This window comes from Tamandua tetradactyla, chromosome 2, assembly GCF_023851605.1.
Source record: "Tamandua tetradactyla isolate mTamTet1 chromosome 2, mTamTet1.pri, whole genome shotgun sequence".
Taxonomy (NCBI): Eukaryota; Metazoa; Chordata; class Mammalia; order Pilosa; family Myrmecophagidae; genus Tamandua; species Tamandua tetradactyla.
In genome coordinates this window covers 100201356-100223991 of record NC_135328.1, presented here as the reverse complement: position 1 = coordinate 100223991, position 22636 = coordinate 100201356, and the positions used below count along the sequence as shown (strand labels likewise).

Below are 22636 nucleotides of genomic sequence, written 5' to 3'. Positions count from 1 at the left end.
CAGACTACATCAGTATCAGGGTGTATATCTTGAAGTCTTGAAAAATAAATATGATATCATCAAAGTTTCCTTTGATATCTCCCAAAGAAATTTGAAATGATAGCCATGATGTCTCCAGTATTAGTCCCTGCTCTGCTATCTTGCTGGAAGAAACAGATGAAAGAGCAAAGTCTACAGCTGGCCATCTACTCGGGAAATAATGTGATCCTCCCAAAAGCCATGCCCAAAGAGAACGACAGGTCGGTGAAATTACTCATCAAGATTGTATCTCAAAGCAGTCCCCTGGAGTGGTCACAAGAGAATTATAACTCATTTATCAGCTGCATAGGAGGGGCAAGAGGAGATATTAAAACTGGAAAGTAAGCAAGGATCAGTTCTTTGCATGGTGATAAACTGAGTCACATAGAAAAGAATTTTCTGACAATGTAATTAAATTCTTTGCTAAACACCTAATCTCTGAAATGGATTTTCTGGGTGTCTGGAGGAGGTTTGATAAAAAGAAAAGCAAAACTTCTAACTGGAAAGAATTTCTTTTATGCTGCGTGAGCTGCTGTGCAAGCTTTCTCCATCTTGAGGGAGCATCTGATTCCTGAAGATGGAGCTAGAGGGGCTACTTGAGAGCCACGATGAGCTCTAAGACTCCTCAGAGATCGGGGATGGATGGACAGACTGTGCTTAAGGCTTGTTTCAGAGGCATGGGTGAAATGGAGACCACAAACTAAGCGCCTGGGAGGGCTAATGACAAATCCGAGGGGTAGGAATGAATCAGAGACAGGGCAAGCCCCTGGGCATCAACTGATGCTCAGTATAAAAAAAAGTTAAATACCTTTTCAGCAAGGTACCAGAAAGCATCAGATAATGTACAGTTGAGTTAATTACTTGCCTTCTGACATCAGAAATGAGAGCTTTGAAGATGATCTCATTAGCCGGAGTGTGTTGCAGTTTGAGGAGGGTTTCTCTGCTCCGTGGAGCTCATGGAGATGAATTCAGCATGATTCCTATAGTCTAAAAGGCTCATGTCCCCTTTAGTGCTAAAGAGGCACTGGATACTGTGAATTCTTTAGGCTTCTAAATTTGCCCAATAGTTTTATTTTAGCAGAAGCCAGACCAAAAGTAGGCTGAGAGGGCTCAGAGCTGGCTGGAGAATGAGAGTGAGTGGGACCTGGCACCGCACTCTTGGATCTGCAATGGATCTGGGCACTGACAGACCACTGAACAGGCTGCAGAGGCCCCTGGGGGCTTGTGCTGGTTTGAACCTATTAAATACCCCAGAAAAGCCATGTTTTTTAATCCTCATTCAATATTGCTGGATGGGACACTTTTTATTATTTCCATGGAGCTGTGACCCACCCAATTGCAGGTGTTAACTTTTGATTAGATGGTTTCCATGCAGATGTGTCTCCACCCATACAAGGTGGAGTTACTTACTGGAGCCTTTTAAGAGGGAAGCAGTTTGGAAAAAGATCAGAGCCAACAGAACCAACAGAGCTCAGGTAGCCAGAGACCTTTGAGGCAGAAGGAAAATGTCCCCGGGGAAGCCTTATTAAATGGGCAAAGAAAGCTAGCAGACGTCACCATGTGCCCTCCCAGCTGAGGGAGAAACCTTGAACTTCATCAGCCTTCTTGAACCAAGGTGTCTTTCCCTGGATGCTTTAATTTGGATATTTTCATAGCCTTAGAACTGTTAACTTGAAACTTAATAAATTTCCCTTTTTAAATCTGTTTCATTTCAGTTATATCACATTCCGGCAGCTTGCAAACTAGCACAGGGCCTTTGAGCTAAGGCAGGCAGTTACAACTTCAGCTGTAACATAGGTAAGAGCTGTTTCAGGTTTGCAATGAGACAGGAGGCCTAGGTAATGTGTTGTTAACTACCAGTAGTCAACTGGCATTTAGATCCAGGTAGTCATCATCTGGGTATATACCCATGAGGGCAAGATCCTCAACACCACTGGCCTGGGGATAGGGTGGGCACATGCCCAGAGAAGATGTGGGCACTACATATGGCAGAGCAGTGGAGTGCTTACTTTGGAGTTGAAGCATTAAGGCAGGATCCTTAGAAGCGGATGGGCTCACCTGTTAGGCATTCAAGGAATTTATAGACCCAAAGGAAAGCTTATTCCTATGGTCTAGAATCTAGGCTAAACAGGGGGTACAGGGGTTGTGGGAGGGAGGTGTGGGAGGGAAATGCTGCAAATCAAGAGGGGAGAAGCCTTCACTGTCCTCTGGAAGTCATCCTTGGGAGCAATTAGAGAAGGGGCACAACACTGGCGTTTACCACCTATGACTAGGCTATGGGTCTCAGGTCTGGGAGACTAGATTAACTGTAAACCCAACCAGATGGTGGGAAGGAGATGGGTCATACGTGGAAATAGTTCCTGTCTCAGTCTACTAGGGAGAAAAGGGAAGATTCAGCTGGGAAAATCAGAAAAAAACCCTCCTGGGGCTAACCAAGATAAAGAAAAAAATGTAGGCACCTGTTCTGAAACAGAAAGATATAAACTACGTGTGAAATATAAGATGAAATATGAACACTACAGGGCTCAGCTTGTAAGACTCAGAATCTGGCCAGCAGCTGCTTAATGGATGGCATAAGGCAGACTCTCGCTAACACATTCATCAAGGCTGGTTCTCTTTAGTTCCAATCTGATCTGCTGTTCGCTGGTGAATGAATGGGCATATTCTGAAAATTAAGTAAATAATAAGCCTTATGACAAAGCATTTTGTACGTTTCATTTTCTATGATACAGCCTTCAAAGACATTAACTAACTCATTAATTTTCTCAACAACTCTATGAAGCAGATTTCTTCCATCCTTGTCCCAATAACGGGAAGAAGCATCTCAGTGAGGTTGAATTACATGCTCAGGTTCACACAGCTTGTAAGCAGCAGAGTACGGATGTGAATCCAAAGCCTGGCTATTGACCATGACCCTATGATCACACAATGAAACTCTTTTAAAGCCAAGTTCATATGGTGAAATTCTGAAGACCAACATGGTCCCTCAGGAAACCTAAGAATATAAAAATATATATCCATGGAAGTCCCTGCAGAGGAAGCAGGGTCTTTATGTGGACCAGGTTTTATGGACTGAGGAGCTACCAGCCCTCTTAACAAATGGCCCCTGTTTTGTTGGAACCTTTCCTTTCTTTTCACCAGCCAAAAGCACTGGTGCAGTAGGAAAGAGCTCACACGTGTTCTGAAGCTTTTTACAAGAGAGAGCATTTCTAACCATTATTTCTAGGCCGATTCAGTCAATTTTATTACCTCCCAGTTGCCTCTTCATCCCATCCTCTACCTGGCGCATATTGGATAAACACCTCTTTCCCCCCAAATGTTTAACTTGAAAATATAAAAGTTCAATATAGATGTCTAGTGACAGAGAAGAGGAACTTTCCAAAAACAGTGTTCAAGAGGTTGTGAGATTACTATTGACATAATTGAAATATTAACTGATGGAAACAGGGAGCAGTTAAATTTAGAGAAGTGAAATAATTTTTGTTTCTGTGTTTTGTCAAATTTAGAGTCTCTATCTTTGATTATTGCTTGGATTAAGTCGTTTTAGAAAGGAAGTAAATCCACTCTGGTTCTATCTGTTTCTCTGTTTTGTTTGTTTTGTTTTATTAGATTAGTGGGAAATATTATTTGGTTTCAGCAAATTAGCAGATTTCTCTCTAATTTGGGTTTAGCAGTTTAGCTCAAGTAGAAAGTATTATCTTTCTCAGTTCTCTTGCTTATAGAATATATCTGAAACCATATTTAAAATAGAACAAATTCTTTCTGAAGTGAAAGTCAAAGCACAAAGGTCAAGTTCAAATACTTATTTCCTGTGTTCTAAACTCCAGAATGAGGGCTAATTAATAAGATGGAATAAACGGAGTATGTCTCTGGGGACTCTCAAGGAAACAAGAAATAAGGTTAATTATATTTATCTGGGTTATTGTTAATATACTGTCACCCTTCTTATTTGGAAACATTTGTTTTCTAATTTACTTTGAGTCATTTTGCTTATCTATTTTCCAAGGAAGAAAACATTTCCTCTTTTTTCCGAACTCCAGTTTTATGCAAATCGAGAAATTGGTCATGATAAAATAATATAACTTGAGGGTTCGCTTAGAAAGAAAAAACTATTAAATTAAGAGCATATAATGCACATCAAATACTAAAATCTTTAAGCTGGAGGACATTTATAGGTCTTGGATACATAAAATTGGAAACAGTTCTTATAATTCTATTCAGTAGATTTTGAGAGTCTTTTCCACATACCCATCCACTCATCTATGAACCTAAGATATCCTTTAAAGGGAAGAACAGGGTGAGAAGGAGTTGATTTTATTTAATTTTTCTTTCCTACATGGCAGGGAAGATAAAAATCTTCTCAAGGCATGACATCTGCTCTGTGATGACAGAAAATTAGTTTCACTCTGTAATGGGAAGAAAAAGGGGAGTATTCCAGAAAAATGACTCTTCCGTTAAATAATCTTCTAAGGATGAAATATGGGAAAGGCAAGAAAATCGGAAAGAATTATAAAGTGAGAACTGACCACAGGCATCTATTAAGAAAGGGAAGTTCCAAACACAAGGAAGAAGAAAAAGAGAATGCTCACCTGTCTGATTTTGGCAGTGAACAGGAGAGAAAGAAATATCATCCAAGGCAACATACCCTCCTTTAGGACCATTGAAAGCAACTTCAAAAATAACCTGCAGAGGAAAATGTAATTTGTCACATGTTTACATATTTTCTGTTGGGCTTAAGTGCTCTTTACCATGTTTAAATAGGCATGTCAATCAGGCTAGATGATGCCAAGGTTTAAGCACTTACAGAAGTCTGTTTCTAAACACAAGAGTTCAGGCCGTGCCTTCTTCAACCCACAGCTTCTTTTAGAGGGAGTGAATGCTAAACCCTAAGTTGCATTTTATTAGTTGACATTTCCCTCTCCCCGAGCATTAGCTAAAGTACCTACTTCACTTTCTGATAGAACTATAGATTGACAATCAGCATTATGAACTTCAATTAAGAAAAGCAGGCTAGTGCAGAAAGCAGGCCAGGCTTTCCCGCCGGTGTGCATGAGAACGAAGCTCCTCTGAGGCTTTCTCCTGTTTTCATGCATGGAGTTTTATGTGAAGGTCCCTGACAAAGATGCAGCAGTCGAAGATGACAAACCCTCCAGCAAAGGCAGAATCAGGCACCGAAATTCTGAACACAGGATTTTAACCATGTCTAGGCAGTTTCGACTGCTTAGAAAGGGGATGGGGTTGATGGGTTCAACCCCTTAAGTTTTGCTTTCTTCCTGGCCACTGACTTCAATTCTGAGCACAATCAACCACCTCCTGCCTGCTGGCCAGTGTCAGGGGTCAGGGGTCAGGATTGGTGAGCACAGGGCTCACCTCTGCTGAGAAGCCCACCCCTGTCTGCAGCCACTCCATAAACTGATAACATAGGAAACATAGGAAACAGTGTGGAGCAGGGGTTGCAACCTCGAATGCCTACAAGGGCCAGGCAGGCACAGCAAGTGCAGGAAGCGGGTTTGGTCTGATGTAGCAGGAAGGGAGGTGGACATGGTAAAATGGAGAGGGTAAGCCCTGCCTTCAGGGACCAGCTGCTCCTCAGCTTCTGTCAAAGCCTGACCTGAGAATTCAGAGCTCATGTTTCCGGGTTTATTATGTTGTCAAGAGAATCTGGATGCCTAGAGTTTTATTTGAAGTCTTTGGATATTTCAACATGGTCAAGTAATTAAACAATTAAACAAACAAGCTCCACCCCCCCACCCCCCGAAAAGCCCCATCATGCCAGTCAGGCAAATCTCCGTGGTTTACATTTGACCCATCGGCAACCTCTTGTGAAGAGAATGGTGTTTGGAGGCCTAGAGTTCAGAACCCATTTCCATCACCTGGAATTCAAATCCCATTTCCCTCACTTCTATCTAGGGTGAATTGCTGAACCTCTTGGGGCTGTGCTTTCTTATTTGTAAAATAGGCATGAATGTACCTCCCTTGTAGGACTGTTGAGGAGACTGAGATAATGGATGTGAAGATCCCAGCATGGAGTTGGGTACATAATGAGCTCTGAATTTAGTGCCCCTTTCTCCACAATGAATCCTATAAAACTCATATGCATGATCCGGCCCAAAGTTAACAACTAATTAGTTTGAGCAGGTCCCTCGTCTCCTTTAGGCCTCAGTTTCTTCATTTTTGAAAAAGGGGTTTGGATAAGATGTTCCTTCAAGTTCCTTTTAGCATAACAACAATGGCCCTACCGAGACCTTCTGTAGACTCTCCAAACCTCTGAGGGGCTCTGGGAGTTTGCCTCTGGCAAAGGGGAAAAGGCTATAAATGAAGGGGACAGAGGTGGACATCTGAGAAAGGGGAAATTAAATTTACAAATTAACACAGGCCCATGCCATTCAGTTCTCAAGGTTCCAGCCAGTAAGAAAAGAAAATGATGGACTCAATGTTAGGCAGAAAAAGAATGGTTTCCTGGCTCTGAGTATGCCAATCATTGGCCATATGGCAACATGTCCTCTCTTGTCCAGAAAGAGTCTCATTTGTTTGCTTCTTAAAAATTCATTTGGGAATACGGTAACATTAAATTCCCTGATTTCTGCAGAACAAGATTATTTTCCTGGCAATTAGCAAGAGGAAGTAATGTCAGAGAAGGCATTCAGACTCCAAGAGCAAAATTGCACTTGTGAACCTATAGGACATATATTGTAAGTGTCCAGAATTGTAATTTTTCAAGTATCGATTTTTAAAAAAATTCTACAAAGTGTCACTCATACAATGTTATCCCAGAAGTTTTATGGTGGATGAAAGGAGTTCGCAAAGAAAATGCTGTCAGTCTATGTGTGTGACTCATTTGAATTTAATAGGAAACTTTTCTGAAGCAGTTTGTGCAGTTCTTTGCCTCCTTGTAAACCAAACTCACAGAAAAATTTCCACTGAGCTGCAACAGCAAAGTGAGGCCTGGTCAGAATTTGAGATAAGAAATAACACACATTCTGCAAAAGGCATTTTGCTCTTTCTGGGGCTCCAGGGGGCAGATACGAAGGGGAGGGGTGCGGCAGGCTCGCCATCAAGAGACAGACACGTCAGAAACCAAAACGCAACCCCACCATTCCCTGCAGCTCCACATTGGGCAAGCAGATGGCACCACCAGAGAGCATCTGGGGTAGTAATCTGCTTCTTTAGCATTTGAAGGGGACCTGGAGAAGTTGTTGCAGAAAGCCCACAGTGAAAAGTGGGGGATATTAAGAAATGGTGGTCTCTGAGATGCTGCCTATAATTCCAAATCTGCAACAATAATGTTGCAACCACTGATTTAAGAGGTCTAGGGGTGGGCAGGCCACGGTGGCTTAGCAGGCAAGAGTGCTTGCCTGCCATGCCAGAGGACCTGGGTTTGATTCTTGGTGCCTGCCCATGTAAAAAAAACAAATAAATAAATTTTTTAAAAAAGAAAGAGGTCTAGGGGGTTCTGTACACAGAGGACTCTCTTCCTGCAGCTTTAAGTCTGATTTTTGTTGGGGGACTTTTCTAAATCTTAGGTACTCACCAGCTGTGTGACTCAGGAAAAAAAAAAACCAAATTTCTCTGTTTTCTCTTTTTTACTTATAATGTGAGGATAATTTTATCTACTAGGTTTAACTGTTGGAAGTACTGCAACATATAAATATACATAGATTAAAATATGGGCTTAGACAAAAGGCTGCAAAGGGTAATAAGCATCAAAATGTTAACAGTCCTCACCTCTGTGTGGTCCGATCAGGGTATTTTAGTTTGTTTTGTTTCCCTGAATTTTCTAATTTTCTGTATTGGGCATTTGTTACCTGCATAACTTTAAAAAGTTTGAAACAAAGGTACCAAGCTTTGGTTCAAATTAGGCCTGTAGTAGTAATTTTATTTCTGATTTTATGACATAATTTATATCGTAAAGGAATGAAAAGGAAATAAGCAATATTTTTTCTAGAAAGACATTTCCTTCAAGTGAAGGAAAACTTCATTACTGCTGACAATGGGATGAGAGCTAAAAAATGAATTTCACGTAGAAGGCACTGGTGTCCTCTTCTGAACTCTCTGACCAAAGCGCAAAGTTCAGAGGGTGAGTGTGCCCTCAAATTTTAGTTGGCTGACTTATATTTACCCCTATTAAAAAATGCCCTCCTGCTAGAAAAATGAAGGTGATAAAGGAGGAAGGGAAAAGAGGGAAGCAGAGGGGGCCAAGAAGGGATAAAGAAGATTAAGACTGAGTCACACAAAATAAAGTGTCAGCAGCTGAGAGATTTCGAACAGAGTCGAGTTATCCTGGAGGTTATTCTTACGTATATATAGATGTCCCTTTTTAGTTCATGGTGTATTGGAGTGGCTGGAGGGAAGACTCTGAAACTGTTGAGCTGTGTTCCAGTAGCCTTGATTCTTGAAGACGATTGTATAATGAAACAGCTTTTACAAATGTGACCATGTGATTGTGAGAACTTTGTGTCTGATGATCCTTTCATCCAGCGTATGGACAGATGAGTAAAAAATATATATATAGATAAAAAAATAGATAGATAATAGGGGGATAAGAGGTAAAATAAATTGGGTAGATGGACATACTAGAGGTCAATGAGAGGGAGGGGTAAGGACTATGGGATGTATGAGTTTTTTCTTTTTATTTCTTTTTCTGGAGTGATGCAAATGTTCTAAAAATGATCATGGTGATGAATACACAACTATATGATGATACTGTGAGCCACTGACTGTGCACCATGTATGAACCGTACACCATGCATGGGCTGTATGTGTGTGAAGATTTGTCAATAATAACATTAAAAAAAAGACTAGTTGCAGCAGAAGAGAAAGAATGCAATGCTTGTGCAGAGTCTCTTTCTATCCAGGCAGGTGACATGCACCCTGCAGAGCTGCCAGGAACCCCGGGCCCACCTGGCCCACCTACCTCCATGGGGTATGGTGCGCTGAACTCGACCTCGGCGAGGTTCCAGGCAGCATTCCCTGGACTGTCCGTTTTCCAGATCTCCTCATAAAGACCAGCCACATCCCGAGTGTAAAGGGAGAAGATGTTGTCATTCCCCTGCTGGAGTTGGTAATAAAAAGACAGGCAGCCAGACATGGGGGCTGTGGTCATCGGAGAGATGAGCTGGGCCACCTCCTGGAAGTGCTTGACATAGACCGAGTCCACGTACATGTAGTGTCCTGAAAGTATCACACAGACAACATGCAGCGTAAGGCAGGCTGGGCTGTTTTCTGATGAAACAGTATGATTCTGGGATTTACTCCCAAATAATCCAGTGGGAGCAGTGGAGCAGAAGTGGGTACGTTATTGTGCTGGTTTGAAAGGAAGTATGCCCCCTAGAAAAACCATGTTTTAATCAAAATCCCATTTCATAAAGGTAGAATAATCCCTATTCAATACTGTATGTTTGAAACTGTAATCAGATCATCTCCCTGGATGATGTGATTTAGTCAAGATTAGTTGTTAAACTGGATTAGGTGACATGTCTCCACCCATTTGGGTGGGTCTTGATTGGTTCATTGGAGTCCTATAAAAGAGGAAACATTTTGGAGAAAGAGATTCAGAGAGAGCAGAGCAGAACGACATAACCACGAGAAGCAGAGTCCACCAGCCAGCGACCTTTGGAGATGAAGAAGGAAAATGTCTCCCAGGGAGCTTCATGAAACCAGAAGCCAGGAGAAGAAGCTAGCAGATGATGCTGTGTCCGCCATGTGCTCTTCCAGATGAGAGAGGAACCCTAACTGTCTTCACCATGCGCCTTTCTAGTTGAGAGAGAAACTCTGACAGTGTTTGCCACGTGCCTTCTCACTTGAGAGAGAAACATTGAACTTCATTGGCCTTCTTGAACCAAGATATCTTTCCCTGGATGCCTTAGATTGGATATTTCTACAGATTTGCTTTAATTGGGACATTTTCTCAGCCTTAGAACTGTAAACTAGCAACTTATTAAATTCCCCATTTGAAAAGCCATTCTGTTTCTGGTATATTGCATTCTGGCAGCTAGCAAACTAGAACAGTTATAGATGAAACAAGTTTGGACATGAGTCGATAAATGTCACAGCTGGGAGATGGGTACATACAGGTTCACTGCACTGTGCTAAAGACTGGATAAGAACCATTTTTTTTCTTCTTATTTTTGATTGAAGCAAAATATTCAAGCAGAAAGGTATGACCTGTATGCTGTGAATTTTCATAAACAACACAGCTGGGGAAAGCAGCACACCTGAGAATGAGTGCTCTGTGAATGAGAAGCCCTGTAGCGGCACATCATCTGTTCTTAAAAGGACTTGGAGGGACCCTCCTACACCTCTCTACAACTTACACTGTGTCTCCATGTACTTTTTGAGTGAAACTAAGATTTTGAGTTCAAACTAGGTAACAATTTGTACCTTGCTAAAGGAGCAACTTGGGCCAATCAACACTGGAGATAGGGTTAGGATTTTGGAAGACTGAACGTGTGACACTCCTTTTGGCAAGTCTTGATGGACTCTGGGCCTAGAGGTTGACCTCCGTGAAACAGAGAAACATGTCTTAGTGAAACAGAGAAAACTTGTGGCAAATTCAGGGGTGTGGGGGTGCAGAGGTAGGGCTTTCGAATCCTGTCCCACCTCTTACAGCCCTCTGACCTTGATTAAGTTACCAAATTTCTCTGGGCTCAATTTCCTGATCTCTAGAGTAAGAATCAATTTCTTCCCTCTTAGGGTAGATACAAATATTAAATGAAATTATACTTGTAAAGAGTTGCGCATATACATGCCAAGCATGTTGTAATTGCCCAAGATAATTATACAGATAACGAAATGAAGTAATGCCATGAATGACTCTAGCAGTATGCTTGCCCCATTGTCTGTTTTGTATAAATGGTAGCTATAATTATTAGCAATTTCTTACCAGTTTATTTAAGCTTCAATGGTAGAGAAATGCTATATATATATTGTAGCTTCAGTAGAATGCCTTTACTATTTACCGGCTCGGAAAAATTAGAGCTTAAGATCTTTGTTTTTATTAGGTAGTTCCAGGTTAATAATAATTTCTTTAAATTCCTTTTTAGCGCTTCGCAAAATGGCAGTAAAGACATTAGGAAGAATTTATCCATTCATCCACCAGTACACTCTCTGGTATGTGGGGGGCCCTCAGCAAAAGGTTACTCAAAACATGGATAGAGTCTCAGAAAGGCCCTCTCCTCAACTTGGCAGAGGGGAAAGATGAGCAGATCAATGCTCCCTTTCTCCTGGTAGCAAACTGTTCAACCCCCTGAGTACTCTGCCTGTTTAAACATCATTTCTCCTATGGTCTCACCAAGCCATGAGGCTGGGAATGGACAAAGACCACAAACTAAGGTGCTCAGAAGGGCCAGGAAGAAAACAGAGAGTGGGTCAAAAGTGCTGGGGACTGTGGGGAATTCCTTACCAGCGGTTGAAATTTTGTTTCCCCAACAATGAGAAGCAGAAATCAAGCTTCTCTTGAAAAATCAGAAAACCAATGGCGCTGGCTTGCACCCTCCCGCTGCAGCCATCCGCTGGGGTTAAGAAGCCACTGCCCCTGGGCTGAGCTTTTGTCCTCCAGCACTGATCGTGCAGCCTCTGCTCACAGCCCAGCATCCAGCCCAGTGCGGCTGGCGTTTCTCACCGGTGCTCAAAATGCAGAATTTTATGTCAGATCTTACCAAGTTTTAAAATGATGTGCCCCTCTAGCTCAAAATATTTAATTCTGCACCAAATAAAACATATCTGCAGGCTGGATATGGCGGATGGGCTCCTACTTTGAAAAACTCTGGAGGGCGGAGGGAGGGGAGGAGGGGGGGAGGGAGACGGGGAGGGAGATGGGGGGAGGGGGAGGTGGAGGGAGGCGAGGAGGTAGGGGGGCTGGCGGTATTTTAAAGGAAGGCTCAGAACGTTCGGCTGGACAGAAGCAAAGAAGCTCTGATATGAAGGAACGCCCCTCCCCTCCGGCCCGAGCTTGAAAGCCTCTGAAGCACCCCTACTCCCGGCCAGCCTTGACTGGTACGCTCTGGTAACCGACTGGTACGCTCTGGTAATCGGGAACTCCTCTATAACGTTCTGCTCCCTGACAACTCGGGTGCTTAACAAGGGCAGAGGCGAAGTCTTAAATGCCCTTGGGACTGTGTCTTACCCATGAATCAGAATCCAGGTTCAAGCTATTCCTTGGGGGGCACCGGATGGGGGAGAGCTCTAATACCTGGTTTTCCTGCTCTCTGGGGGTCTTGGAAGTTCGTAGCTCAGATCTTCCCAGACAACCTGCTGCAGCGAGCAGAGTTACCCGACAGCCTCCAGTTGCCCCACGACAGCGTTTGGATCCAGCATTCGGATCCTGCTTCATCCAGGCTGCGATTAAGCAGAACTGTTCTGCCTGGCACGGGCTCTTGGGCACCTCCCCATCGGCTGGCCGCCCTTCTGTCACAGGTGTCAAACCTGCATCCTGTGCTAAAGTCCCACCCTGCTTTCCAGGGCTGCAGGCCCCTTCTTGCATAAAAACAGATTAAGAAATATTTATATTGTATGACTGCATTGGTATAAAGGTGAATATCATCCAGGCTGGATTCATTATTCTATACTCATTTTTTTCTTCTGATTTTAAAATAAATGAAAATAAAACATTGTCATTGGGCCATAGCCCCAATACCCCTTAAGAGTGGGAGAAATATCAAAGGTGATGGTGGAGTTATACAGAGAAGGTTGGGTTTAACAAATGAGTATGAGTGCTGAATCAGTATATTGACATTTCTTTTACTCTCCAGTACCTCAGAACAGCTAGAAATAAAACCTAAAATTGTGGAATTGCAAACCAAACCAAACTCTCAAATCTGTTCTACATCTAATTGTTGCAATATACTTTGAAATCTATTGCTCTTCTGTATATATGTTATTTTTCACAACAAAGAAAGAAAAAGGAGGAGGAGTAAAATAGAGAAGACTATGACTGCTGAATCAATACATTGGTCTCCAGTGTCTTGGAGCAGCTAGAAGGAAAAATGAAAAATCGTGGAACTGTAACCCATACCAAAGTATAAAATCTGCTCTATAACTACTTGTTAAATCATACTTGGAAATTGATTGCTTTTTTGTGTATGTTATTTTCCACAATAAAAAAAGTAAAAGCAAAACAAAACAAAAAAACACGTTGTTGTGGAACCCTTGAAATGTGGCAGTTCCTAGACACTCTTCTACTGACCCTAATGGATAAGTCAGTTCCATCCCCATCGACCCCAGCTTTCTCCTCCTTTATCCTTCACAGCCATTTCTCCCAAGAAACCTCTTTCCCATCTTATCCCAGCTTAGTATCTGCCTCTTGGAGGACCTAAACTGACACAGCCATGAAGAGGAAAACCATTTTTCTGAAAGTGAGGAGCATCTCCAAAGCCCCTAGGAGAGGCTCAGTAAGTCAGGGCGACCCCACAAATCCACCTGGATCTATTCACTCTGCTTCCTGGGTACACGACATCTATACTGACCTAGAGAAGTTTCTCACATCCTGCCCCATTATAAATTCATTTTCCTTACAGCTAACAGATATCTGATACTCTTCTTTAAAGAACAGTTGCTCACCTGCTGGGCAGACAATATTTTGATCTCCGAATTTGTGGCTTAATAATAACTCATTAATAACTCAGGCACACAGCACAACAAGCCCACATGAGCCACAGTCACATTTTTGCTCCAAAAAAACATCCAGTAAACACAACGTGGTCTGCCCAAAGTGAGTCAGAGAGGCAGCTGGGAATAAGACCAGGACTGCTGACTCCAAGCAACAACTAGAGGAGACCACATTCTGTTGCCCCCCTTTCCTCTCAGTCATGCATTTGCTGCCAAAGCTGGGTACTGCCTATTGGCATGTGAGTCATGCTATGTTTCTTGCTGGGAAACAAAAGGTAGCTCGTCATAAGTTTTTCATCTTGGTTGAAGGGGGGGGGATGATTCAGAAATCACCACCCAGGTGTCTGCCGAGGCTGGAGGAAGGAAAGCAAGCCCAGGCTGAATGTACCACTGGGCACAAGCTGTTCTGAGAAAGTGGAGCCAGTGGCTGGGTGGGTACAGGTGACATTTTGTGCACATTTCCAAGGGGAACAATGAAAGTGGCTAGTGTCTAGTATTTTGAGAATTTCCCTATACCAATTAAAAAATGTCAACCCCCTCTCTGGCTCAAGGTTCTAGAGGCTCCTACACCTCTGGGAGAGGCAATCTTTGCTAGATATTTCAAATATAGGTAGAATGACTTTAGATATAGATGGACTTAAGGTGGACAGGACCCTATAATAAAATAAAGACCTGGGGATCCTGCAGGCCACAAGATTTAAAAGTAATAAATATTTAACTGAAAATGAAAGAGTCTATGATACGCACAATGGGTTCCCCATAAGATTAAAATTGAGCAGTATATTGCCGGTCTCCTAAAGACTGTGCTCTTTTATCATTATCAGACTGGAGCTATGATTCTGGGTTATGCATACATAGCTTGTGCAGTTTCCAGGAAACAAAAATTCTAATTTAATTGAAAGATCAAAATGCATGGTGGTGCTGGCCCAAGCTCAGGCCTCTTTAAGAGTAATGCCTGCAGTGATGACGCATGCATGCCTGCTTCTGCAGAGGACTTTCTCTCCTCTCCTATAGCAGCTCTGCCTTACTTAGACTTTTCATCTGGAACCAGTGGGCGCTGGTAGTCAGCCATTTTCCCTTGGATTACGAAAAGAACTTTGAGGGCAACTCCTGAACTTTTATTTTCAAACAGTCTGGCTAACCAGCACTCCCCCAAAGATTGCCCATGGTTTGGCCACTATGCCAAAGGCATCCTTGACTCAGCTGAGACTTTGCTCCACTGCCCATATTTGTATTCCAGGTGCACAGTCTGCACCAGTGTCACTTGTTGTCTGGGTAAGCTGTTGCCCCAGTGAGGGGAAAAGCTCAGCCTGAAGAAACATATGCCAGATGGAAGCATCTGCTGCCATGGTGAAGAGACAGTACCCAAGGCAGCAAGTTATCCAGCCTGATTTCCAAGTTCACAAACTTGGCAGTTACCTTCATGAATCATAAACTCTAAGGGCCTGGGTGGTTTTTACTGTAACAGAGTCTGACTCTTATCTTTTTTATACAGCTTTCAAGAACAACACAAAATGTAAATGAACATTAAGTGAGAACTCTAGTCTCTGCTGAGACCCCAGTGAGTAAGAAGTATCCCTATTTTAGGAGTGGTGTTAGACCGTCAATGTAGAATATGCTGAATGGTGGTCCTAAACCAGCTGTACCAATTTTAGCCCATCTCTCACCTCCGGCCTATATATATTGGAGAAGACTAGAGATGGATCAGAGAGACTGGAAATGATATTTCTTTGAAGAGAGTTGTCACAGCGCTGACCAGCCATGTGTTTCCTCTTGATTTCCCAAGGGAAGGGAAAGGGATGCTTCCCCTTTCTCACCTTGAGTCTAGGGAAGGGTCTTAAGGACACCCCTTGTGGAGGGAGTGGACGAGGGAAATTGCCATCTAACCTTATCTTCACCCCTGTTTGCAGAAACTCCTGGGCTCTGGAAAGGAGGGTGATCAGTGTTTTGGGGCTGTGTGTGTTGAAGGAGTGGGGAGGGTGAGGGGTGTCACAGAGTCAACCAGAACATGCCTCATTCCTGTATGGCAATAGCGAAGAGGGACTGATTCCCTACTGACCATGAGAAATGGGCAGCATTTGGCCATCTTCAGTATGAAGGGAAGCAACTTCAGATTAAACAGCACCAGTCACATGAGAACTTTTGTCCCCTTCCCTTTCCTTTCTCTTCCATCCCATATCATCCCTGCCCCAACCCTGGAGGAGCCATGGGCAGCGCAGTGAGTGGAGGAGGAGCAGAAGAGCAAAGTGGAGACATATGAAGAAACACAGCACAGACCCTTCTGCCTACTGCTGCCCTGTGGTCTTTTTTGGAACAGACCCAAATTGGGTCAGTCATTGGAGAGCTTTGACTTGACTGAACTTAATCCCTGAAAATGAAAGTGCCTGGAAAGCTCTGGTAAGTCATCCAATGGCAGGGAAATGAGCTGCAGCAGAGTTTTGCTCAAAGGCAATGGTAAGAAACATAATATAGTGCTTCTAGCTTGTACCCTACTAAGGGCTTATGCAGTGAACTAAATGGACCAATGCCTGGAGCAAATTATTAGGTGCCATTAAGATGACACCTCAGCTCAAATCAAACCAAAATGAGAAAAGAGTGTCATGAGTTATGAAAAGATGGTCCATCCATTTCCTGGTCTTTGGGGGAATAAAGTAATTCTGGACTTATTTTAGGCTTTGAAACCTTGTGCAGCTCCTAAGTGGCAGCATAAGCAGGTTTGATTTTTAAAATCTCAGCAAAGGAATGGATTACCCTCATTATTTTTCCATGTTCCTTTTGCTAAGGCATGGGGAAAACAGTAATGATCTCAGCTGTCAGTAGGTTACCTCCTGAAAGATTTTGTTTTACTTTGTAAAATATTAGCCCCCCCCCCAAAAAACCATACATGATAAATCAGAATTGAATTAAAAAAAAAAACAGGATAGAACCACACATGCTCCAGTATTCCAAAGATGTCCTACCACAATTCTTATATTTCCATCATTAGGCAAGAATTTGGGATCGTACTGCCCATTTAAAAATCTATGTCACTAAGGAAAACTTTCAAAAAAATTCTCCACCAAATGAAGGAAATGTGACCACATCGTATTTTTTCCAATATTACATTTACTGTTTTTTCTTTTCCTGTAACACAAAGGCCAGAGCCTTCCTCCTGGGAAAACTTCCCTCAAATCTCTTGGGAATTCTGAAGTTCCTCAGCAAGCACACACCTTCCCTTTCTCCTCCTGGGCTTTTCTCCAGTTCTGACCTGATAGCTGAGGCATCAGCTGCTTTGAGGGTATGAATGAACATGAGTTGGGTTTATAAAATGTGCTGCTGCGGGCAGACATCTGAACCATATAATCTTTACTTTGCCACCCAAACTGATAGAACACGTGAAAATCGATATACTCAGTAGAAGGCAAACCTGAATAAGAAAGGCAACTTCTTTCTTTTTTAAAGCATTCACTTTTTCTTTTTCAAGAACGGACCCAATCAAAACTGAGAGTTCTATAGGCATAGAGCTTTTCAAACAAAATATCTTAGAATCTTAGGAGTCGTCTTTTTAAGTCCTGCCCTATATGGGGAAAAGTTTTAAATGGGAGTCCTGATATGTGGAGTGTGAATGTGTGTGGGTAGATGTGCAGGGTAGGGATGAGAGGGCTGCTGGCTAATGAAGGGGCAAAACATTAGTTCTAAAGGTTGAAGAGAAATTAGAATGAAATAAAGAGAAGAGCTGGAAGAAGCCAGTGGAATATAGGTATCCAGGCTCTTGGCTACTCATATGCAAGAGCATAACCTAGGATGCAGGTGTTACTCCACCATCATCACTATGTTCTGTATTTTCAGTTCCTCCCCCAATATCATACCTCTATACCTTTGCTCATGCTGCAGTTATCTTCTCTCATCCATCTGGCCAAATCCTGCTCACTGCTCAAGTTCCAGACTCTCTTCTAGAGAGTCGTCCCTGAGCCCCCAAACCAAGGTAGTGTCTCACTTTTCTATGGTCCCATATCATTTATTTCACACCTCTTATCAGTCACACATCACCGTGCATATAACTATTCATTTACATAGTGTGCTGGTGTGAAAGGATGTATGTCCCCTAGAAAAGCCAAGTTTTAATCAAAATCCCTTTTCATAAAGGCAGAATAATCCCTATTCAATACTGTATGTTTGAAACTGTAATCTGATCATCTCCCTGGAGATGTGATTTAATCAAGAGTGGTTGTTAAACTGGATTAGGTGATGACATGTCTCCACCCATTTGGGTGGGGCTTGATAAGTTTCTGGAGTCCTATAAAAGAGGAAATATTTTGGAGAATGAAAGAGATTCTGAGAGAGCAGAACAATGCAGCCACAAGAAGCAGAGTTCACCAGCCAGCGACCTTTGCAGATGAAGAAGGAAAATACCTCCCAGGGAGCTTCATGAAACAGGAAGCCAGGAGAAAAAGCTAGCAGATGACACCGTGTTCACCATGTGCCCTTCCAGATGAGAGAGAAACTCTGACTGTGTTCGCCATGTGCCCTTCCATTTGAGAGAAATCCTGAACTTCATCGGCCTTCTTGAACCAAGGTGTCTTTCCCTGGGTGCCTTTGATTGGACATTTCTATAGACTTGTTGTAATTGGGACATTTTCTTGGCCTTAGAACTGTAAACTAGCAACTTATTAAATTCCCCTTTTAAAAAACCATTCCGTTTCTGGTATATTGCATTCTGGCAGCTAGTAAACTAGAACACATAGTATTTGGCATTCATGTAATTTGAGAAATGCCATAATATATATAGTAATACAGAACTATATGAAAGGTTCTGAGAAGTCCTGAAATGAAGAAATCTATTAGTTATCTTTAACTCAGGTTTCCCTGTGGTCAGATAAATAGGTTTTCCCCAGTTTATTACACCACAGACACCCCATAATCCTCTCTATAAATATACTAAAAAATGGTATTCTAGAAAATAGTATTTTAGAAAAGTTGGTTCTTGTGATCTCTTTTGAGGTTAGTGAATGTTTTGTATTATCAGGGTATGCAAGAATGTCTGACATATAGAGCATTTATTATGTGCTTGTTGAATGAATGGATGAGTGATCAATGAATGAGTAATCAATGAAGAGCCTTCACATTCCGGTGTTCAAATGCTGACTGGATTGGAAATGTAATCCTGTGGATTGCTGGAAAGGTGGAAATACTCCTGAGATTTCTTTCCTCTAGCCCTGGGATTGGCTACTTCTATAGCACTCAGTATCTACATGGGGGACTAACCTATGCTTGTTGACAAAGCTGCCTGCCCATGGAAGGTGTCTTAGAATCATTAAAGAAGAAGAAAAAGAGGAGGAAAATGGAGAGGAAGAGAAGGGATGGGGAAAGGGAGCCAGAGAGGAGGCGAGAGGTGAGTTCCTGTGGCAGGGGTGACAGCACCCTGCCAGCAAATCTTAATGCTCCCAGGGATGACCACAACACTGGGCAAATCTCTACTCTTCTCATCAAGGTATTAGAAAAACCAGGTCCTCTTTTACTCACTCCTTGGTCCCCTAAGTCCTTCTCTTTTTTTTCTCTAATGTCCAATGCAATGTGCTTGTAAGTACTCCAGAGGGATACACAATGATTTTGAAATAGGTCTCAAAAGGCAGTGAATTTGGAGATTTCGACATATAGCATTAGGCAAGGAGAAAAGAGGAAAATATTAGAGATCAAAGGCATCATAGAGATCACTGAATTCAAGTTCCTTATTTTGCAAACAGGTCAGTGGAGAACCTCAGAAGGTAAGGAATTGCCCAAGCTAATTCTGTACTCTGATAACTACACATGGAGCACAAACATTCTGACTCCTAGCTGGTACTCTCTCTCTACCCTTTATTGACATAAGCATGGTCACAGTGTTCTACTGTGGCCAGGGATGAGAGTGAGGCAGGACAAGGATGATGAGCTCGTCAAAGGATGGACTGCATTCAGCTAATGTAGTCAAATGGACCATGTCACAGTGGCCTACAGGTCTGTTGCCCTGTCTAAGAAATACGTGTTCTCCCCAGCCAGCTGGTCCTTGCCATCATGGAGGATGAAAATGGATATGCACTAAATATGTCATCAGTAGATCGTGATACTAGTTACTCAGAAGACTTGACTTTGGAAATGATTTTTAAATGATTTGGGAAAAGCGTTTTTCTACCTCCCCATACTTAAGCTTCTGCCTCTGTTTGACAATGATACTGACATCAAAGATTGCTGCAATTTTTAATGCTACAGCCTTTCAAGTTTCTTTCAACTCCTTGCACTAGATTCTTAAGCTATGACAGAAAAACAACCTCAAAATTAGCTGACTTCCATAATTTTTTAAAAAAACGTCATCTGGATTTTCTTTCTTGAAGGCCTGAGAGATTGATAGTTGCTTTATTCACCTAAACAAAGGGCTGAGGAGGTGCAGACCTTCTGTTGTATGAGCTGTCTTCTGAAATCACTATGCAGACTCCTGGACTACGCAATACGACGGATGGTCATCCACACACACGTGACACTCATTGCTAGTGTGGTCATTACAATGGCCATAAACAGAGATGGGCTGTGTGTCTCCAGGGCCAAAAGATGAGCTATACATATGGAAACCCCATCTTTTGTCATTTCCAAAAGAGCTAAACCTTATTTTTAGAAGAAAAAAGTGAAACTGTTTTGTCTTTTTCCCATCTCAGTTCCCTATATAAGTGACCCCAGATGTATCTAAAGAAATAGTTTCTGGGACATTCTTTTCTTCTCTTGTTCTACCCCCTGCCTTCTATCTGATGAGAACATCACCACCGGATTAATCCACTTAAATATATTACCACCATTGCATGTAGCCCCTCCTCAAATGCCTCCAGTGGCTTTCATTTTCAATAGATTAAAATTAAATGATCTTTCCTGGCATTAAGGCCTTTTAGAATCTGTCCCTTCCCTGCTTACTCATATTTCCCCCCATCTTCATCTTGTAATTGCCATCACTGGATATTGCTCTGCCCCCTCTTGTCTCTCCCTGTCCAAATCATAACCATCCTTCAAATGCAGTTTCTTTCTTTTACCAAATTTTCTAGGATCTCTGATTACTAAGTGATCTGTCTTAATTCTGAATACTCAGTGCCTTTTTTTTTGCAGGAGGGAAGGGGAGAGCACTCATATTCTTATAGCACTTGACACTTACTACCTTCTGTGATGTTTATTTGTGGTAAAAGTGTCTTTCCCTTTCTCAAATGTATGATCCTTGAAGCTGGGCAAGGGCCATAGAGCACCTTGTTATTTTAATTTTATTTTTTGTCGTGATATCTCACAGACGGTCAACTGAATGAAAATGCTAGATCGAATGTGGGAGTTGTCTTCAATAAGTAACCTTATGTGACTCCAATCTTTTTGTTTATGTTTACTATAAGTGTTTTGTTCTAAGAAGCCTGGACATGTTGAAAAAGAAAGCAAACAAGTAAAATAAAGATTACAAAGCAGAAGCTGGCCAACTGGGACTGATCTGCAGATGTGTTTTGTTAGCCCACAGTGTTTTCAGAAAATAGGCACCAAATTTAGTAGTCACCTATTATTTTTAGTCACCTATTAAACTGTCATTTAATAGTCACCCAATTTAAACAAATCTGGGAAATTTCATATAAAAACTCCAATTTCAAAACTATCTTGAAAAATTAAAAAATTTTAATTTTTTAAAAATTAAATTTTTAAAAATCTGGCACTCTGCATTGCATTCTTGCATGGCAACAATTAATTGGAGCTGAACAGTGGTGGCTGCACCCTTTGTCCTCTAGTTTGCCACAGTCCTCACCCAGCCCACATCCCTTGCTTATACTCTCTTTGTACCCCTATAGGGAGTTGAATCTGAGACTGGATGTAAAGGAGGAGACAAAAAAAGGAGCAAACAGAACAATATGGTCAGGATGAAGACCATCCAGAGAACAGATAAGCTGTAGGATGGGCAATTTTGAAAAAAAAGGAGACATGGTTAAAAATATTCAGATGAAAAGAAATTACAAGTGAGGAAAAAGGAACCATAAAAAGTTATCACGTAGGTGGGCCTGGGAACACACTGTCTCATCAGCAGTTTATTGGGACTGAGTGAATAACCATAATATACATATGGCAAAGGATCAAAAGAGAAAAAGTAACTGTGTGCAGTAGAACCAACAAAGTTATCCTTGTGCTTGATGGAAAGCCAACCATCAAAATCTTGCTACTTAAAAAAGACTTTGAAGTAGTTAGGAATTAGTCTTGCAATTGAGGGGAGACCTAAGCTATTACGAAGCCTATGAGAGGATCCAGATGAGAGCAGTTATAATCCATAAGTAAGTAAGCCCTGGCCCTTGTCTCCCTTTGGTGGAGCTTTCTCTCTGGTGGAGCTTTCTCTCGGAAGTCTACTTCTCACTGAGACTTAAAACCCTTCTCTGCCAAGAACCAGTCTAATTGGCCACTAGGGGGCGATGCCGCACACCACATTCAGAATTAATCATTATTATTGGGTCACGTGAATGCCACTTGGGAAATTCCTCAGGATTTGTTTCTATCATTTGGTTTAGCATTAATGAAAAGTAACCTGTGATTATTCCAGCCTTGTCTTTAGGAAGAAGAAATATTGAACAACAAATGTATAAGAAAGCAAAGCATAATATGGAAATGTAAAAACAGCACAACCCAGTCTCAGGTGGAGAACAGCCCTTAACTAGGTGATCCTTTCCTTAGTTGTGGACTCAGTTCTGCTCTGTACTTTGTCCCTCCTCTTCCTCCAGGGCTCCCAGTCTCTACTCAATACCCCCCTCTTCTCCCCTGTCTGTTGACAGACGTCAGAGTAGGGGAGAAAAAAAGGGTGGGAGGAGATGGCAGAGAAAAAGTCATCCTGGGAAAAGGACTCCATTTGTCCCCAGCTCACCCAGTTCATTCTTGTAGGTGTGATCGTGAGGAAGAATGGAGTGGGAGTTCCGAATGCTTCCTCCACCAACAAACCAGTTTACGTTGGGATTCCAGCGGTTCACAAAGCCACAGAGATGATTTTCTTCAAAGTCACATTCTG

General features: G+C 42.2%; 1 protein-coding gene across 2 annotated transcripts in view; it reads right to left on the bottom strand.

Moving 5' to 3' along the window:
- MAMDC2 (MAM domain containing 2) overlaps window positions 1-22636 on the bottom strand; it is a 181263-nt gene that overhangs the window by 67883 nt on the left and 90744 nt on the right. For both annotated transcript variants that reach the window (XM_077148410.1, XM_077148409.1), the window contains exons 5-7: window positions 22496-22633; window positions 8933-9189; window positions 4608-4701 (exon numbers count right to left, since the gene is read on the bottom strand). In XM_077148410.1, the coding sequence (XP_077004525.1) occupies window positions 4608-4701; window positions 8933-9189; window positions 22496-22633 (489 nt within the window). The remainder of the gene's footprint in view (window positions 1-4607; window positions 4702-8932; window positions 9190-22495; window positions 22634-22636) is intronic.